This window comes from Pongo pygmaeus, chromosome 15 (genome assembly GCF_028885625.2).
Source record: "Pongo pygmaeus isolate AG05252 chromosome 15, NHGRI_mPonPyg2-v2.0_pri, whole genome shotgun sequence".
Taxonomy (NCBI): domain Eukaryota; kingdom Metazoa; phylum Chordata; class Mammalia; order Primates; family Hominidae; genus Pongo; species Pongo pygmaeus.
In genome coordinates, this window is record NC_072388.2 from 67,747,426 (window position 1) to 67,751,715 (window position 4,290).

The 4,290-nt window shown below is 45.9% G+C and overlaps 1 protein-coding gene across 1 annotated transcript; it reads left to right on the forward strand.

Annotated features, from left to right (window-relative positions):
* The first annotated feature begins 2,714 nt into the window (after positions 1-2,714).
* Positions 2,715-3,448, forward strand: LOC129012145 (protein mago nashi homolog). Its single transcript, XM_054447517.1, has 2 exons — positions 2,715-3,008; positions 3,296-3,448. The coding sequence occupies exons 1-2, from the start codon at positions 2,715-2,717 to the stop codon at positions 3,446-3,448; spliced, it is 447 nt and encodes a 148-aa protein (XP_054303492.1).
* The last annotated feature ends 842 nt before the right edge of the window (positions 3,449-4,290 follow it).

Here is a 4,290-nt window from a genome sequence, read left to right on the forward strand (position 1 = left end):
ATGTTGGTCAGGCTGGCCTCGAACTCCTGACCTCAGGTGGTCTGCCTGCCTTGGCCTCCCAAAGTGTGGGATTACAGGCGCGAGCCAATTTGCCCAGCCCCAACCACCTTTCTAACCAGGGAGAACAAAGGTTAACCACTGAAGACAGATTTAGACCCTATCAGCCTGGAGATGGTACCAGAGGACTCTACATTAATAAGCTTTACTAACTAGTCTTTGTCTGCCATTTATTTGCCTTTCCCACAAGCCACTGCCCCTAGAGACTCAAAGCCCTTTTCCTTTGTCTTGTCACTGCTCTAAAAATGGACTGTTCTTGGCTCTTTGTTGAAGATGCTACAACCTAGAATTCAAAGCTACCTCTTTGAGAACTATTCATTCTCTGAGCGTCTTCCATGCATACATAAAATATACATGTTAATAAACTTCTGTTTGTTTTTCTCTTGTTAATCTGTCTTTCATAACAGGGGCGCTTTTCTAACTACAAACCCATGGGCGCTATTATTTTTCCCCTGCAATACTCCAAAGCATGGAGCCTTGGCATCTGAGGTTTTTTTCTTTGTTTTTTGTTTGTTTGTTTGTTTTTTGAGACAGAGTTTTGCTCTTGTTGCCCAGGCTGGAGTGCAATGACGTGATCTCGGATCACCGCAACCTCCGCCTCCCAGGTTCAAGCGATTCTCCTGCCTCAGCCTCCTGAGTAGTTGGGATTACAGGCATGTGCCACCACGCCTGGCTAATTTTGTATTTTTAGTAGAGACGGGGTTTCTCCATGTTGGCCAGGGTGGTCTCGAACTCCCGACCTCAGGTGATCCTCCCACCTCAGCCTCCCAAAGTGCTGGGATTACAGGCGTGAGCCACCACACCTGGCCAAAACTGTCCATTCTTCATCAAACCTAAGCATAAAAATACCGTTTTCCCTGGGTCTTTGGGTCTTTATTTCTGAAGGCTCCCATGTGACATAAAACTTTGGTTAAATAAATTTGTCAAGCTTTCCTCTTCTTAATCTGTCTTTTGTTACAGGGGTGTCAGCCATGAACCTCTTGGTGGGTGAAGGAAAGATCTTAGTTTTTCTCCCCTACACCCTGCTTTCCTGGAGATCATTCCATTTGTAGTTTTCTCCCAATGAAACTTTTTTATATATGGTTATAAAAGTGACACTTGATTCATGCAAAAAAAAAAAAAAATCAGCTAATACAACATGGTATAAAGAGGAAAGTGTGGGCAGGCACAGTGGCTCACACCTGTAATCCCAGCACTTTGGGAGGCTGGACCGGGGGCAGGTCACAAGGTCAAGAGTTCAAAACCGGCCTGGCCAACATGGTGAAATCTCGTCTCTACTAAAAATACAAAACACAATTAGCCAGGCGTGGTGGCACGTGCCTGTAGTCCCAGCTACTCAGGAGGCTGAGGCAGGAGAATCACTTGAACCCAGGAGGCAGAGGTTGCAGTAAGCCAAGATCGCACCACTCCACTCCAGCCTGGGTAACAGAGCAAGACTCCGTCTCAGAAAAAAAAAAAAAAAGGGAAAGTGTGAGGGGCAGAATGTAAGGAGAGGAGCACCTTCAGGGGTGGAAGTGAGGGACGCCCTACCGATCCTGGGGAGGAACTGGGAGTGACAGGGCCCCAACTGTGAGATAGCTAGCCTCACCCTGCTCCCAACCTTCCTCAGAGCTTTCATGCTACCCTGGTTCCTGGGACCCTGTGACAACCCTGGGCTTGCCTTCATGGGATCTTTTCCCTGCGGAGGACGTGTTCTGATTTGATGGCACTTGGCGGGTTCCCCTGAGAAGCAGCCCCAAGGTGACCAGGACTCGGCTCCCAAATGTCCAGTTATAGCACTTTCTCTCCTCCACAGGACCTTCCCCCAGGGATTAGCGGCTGCAGACACCAAGATTGATGTCACCTTAGTGACACCTGGGGCAGCTGCTCCATAGGTCCCTCAGTTCCTCATCGCTCTCACAGCAGATGGGGCATTTCAGCTCAACAGATACGATCTGTGACCTTCGCCAGACAACACTCAAAGGCCTTCAACAACATCAAGGTGCACAATTTCCATAGGGAGACTCACCATGAGCACATAATGGAATGCCAAATGAAGCAGGTGCAGGGCCCCAAATTAGAAGAAAGGAGGGAGAGATTAGTACTCTCTTGAAGGTATCAGAGCCTGATATCCTCATCTGCAAACTGCAGGCACCTACTCAAAGAGCCACCAAGAGGAGATGAGATTGTGTATATGAAAGCACCGATCCAAATGCTGGCACGCAGCAATAGTTGGATCAGAATATAGATATGACTATTAGAAAGTTCTTTCTTCTATCCATACAAAATCTCCCTCTTGGTAATGATGAGGTTTCAATCTAGCACTTCTCAAAGGTGGTCCATGAACTTGTTTCCATTACCAGACCCCACCCAGAATGTCCTAGGGACAAATTCCCAGTTGTCTTTGCTTCTCTTAGAAATAATCAGCATCTCCGGGGACACAGTCCTACATGCTGCCTCTTTACCAATCTCCCTAAACAATTCTTGGGCATCGCAAAGTTTGAGAACCACTGGCGAAGTGGATAAAATATTGCTCCTGGGGATGAGGGAAACATAGTTTCAAGTCCTAGCTCTGTCACTCACTGGAGATCTCAGGCCGTGGCCTCCTGTTTTTGTTTGTTTTTTAAGAAAGGGTCTCTCGGTTGTCTGGGTTTTCAGCGGGCTTCCCGGGGACAAAAATGGTTATGGCTAGCGATTTCTACCTGCGCTACTACATAGGGCACAAGGGCAAGTTTGGGCATGAGTTTCTGGAGTGTGAATTTCAGCTGGATGGAAAGCTTAGATATGCCAACAATAGCAATTACAAAAATGATGTCATGATCAGAAAAGAGGCTTACGTGCACAAGAGTTTAATGGAAGAACTGAAGAGAATTATTGATGACAGTGAAATGACAAAAGAAGATGATGCTTTGTGGCCTCCCCCTGACAGGGCTGGCCGACAGGAGCTTGAAATTGTAATTGGAGATGAGCACATATCTTTTTTTTTTTTTTTTTTTTTTGAGACAGAGTCTTGCAATGGTGCGATCTCAGCACACCGCATCCTCTGCCTCCCAGGTTCAACCGATTCTCCTACCTCAGCCTCCCAAGTAGCTGGGATTACAGGCACATGCCACCACACCCGGCTAATTTTGTATTTTTAGTAGAGACGAGGTTTATCCGTGTTGGCCAGGCTGGTCTCAAACTCCTGACCTCATGATCCACCCGCCTTGGCCTCCCAAAGTGCTGGGATTACAGGCGTGAGCCACCATGCCCGGCCCACATGTCTTTTACCACATCAAAAATAGGTTCTCTTATTGATGTAAATCAGTCAAAGGATCCTGAAGGCCTTCAAGTATTTTACTATTTGGTACAAGACTTGAAATGTTTAGTTTTCAGTCTCATTGGATTACACTTCAAGATTAAACCAATTTAAATTGTAGGCTTTTCAAGCTGTTTGTATATTTAATTAAGGGATGGGAGGGTTTTTTTGTCATTTACAATATTTTTTTTTTATGAATGTGAAGCTAACAAAAAAAATTGTATGTAAACTGAAAATAAGAAAATACATTAGCAGGCTTAATAGTTATCCTTACTTGAGTCCACACGGGTTGGACAGTCCCCACTGTCCCCACATTAAATTATGTAAATAAAAGCCACCTTTATTAAAAATTTGCTCTAATAAAACATACCAAATCCTGAAAAAAAAAAAAAAAAAAAGACAGGGTCTCTCTCTGTGACCCAGGCAGGAGTACAGTGGTGTGATCATAGCTTACTTCAGCCTCAACCTCCTGGGCTCAAGGGATCTCCCCTCTCAGCCTCCCAAGTAGCAGCTGGGACTACAGACACGTGCCACCATGCCTGGCCAATTTTTGGTTTTTTTGTAGAGACAGGGTCTCACTATGTTCCCCAGGCTGGTCTTGAACTCCCGGCTTCAAGCAATCTGCCCACCTCAGCCTCCCAAAGTGCTAGGATTACAGGCATTAGCCACATAGCTTGGCCTTGTTTTTTTAAGTTGAGATAACAATGGTATGTGTGATGATTAAAGGTATGTCAATCATTTGAGATTTAGGCCAATGCAAAGTAAGTGCTCAGCAAATGTTAGCTATTGTTTTTCTCCTCCTAAATGCACCTTGTTGCTTCTGCTGTCCCTTTGTGGCACAGATCCAAGCCCCTTCAGCACCCCAGGAATACCCCAGCGTTATTCCCACTAGGAGCAGTCTGTGGAGCACTGGGAAGCAGCAGGGGGGAAGGGTTGGATTTTGCTTCCTGGTCCTC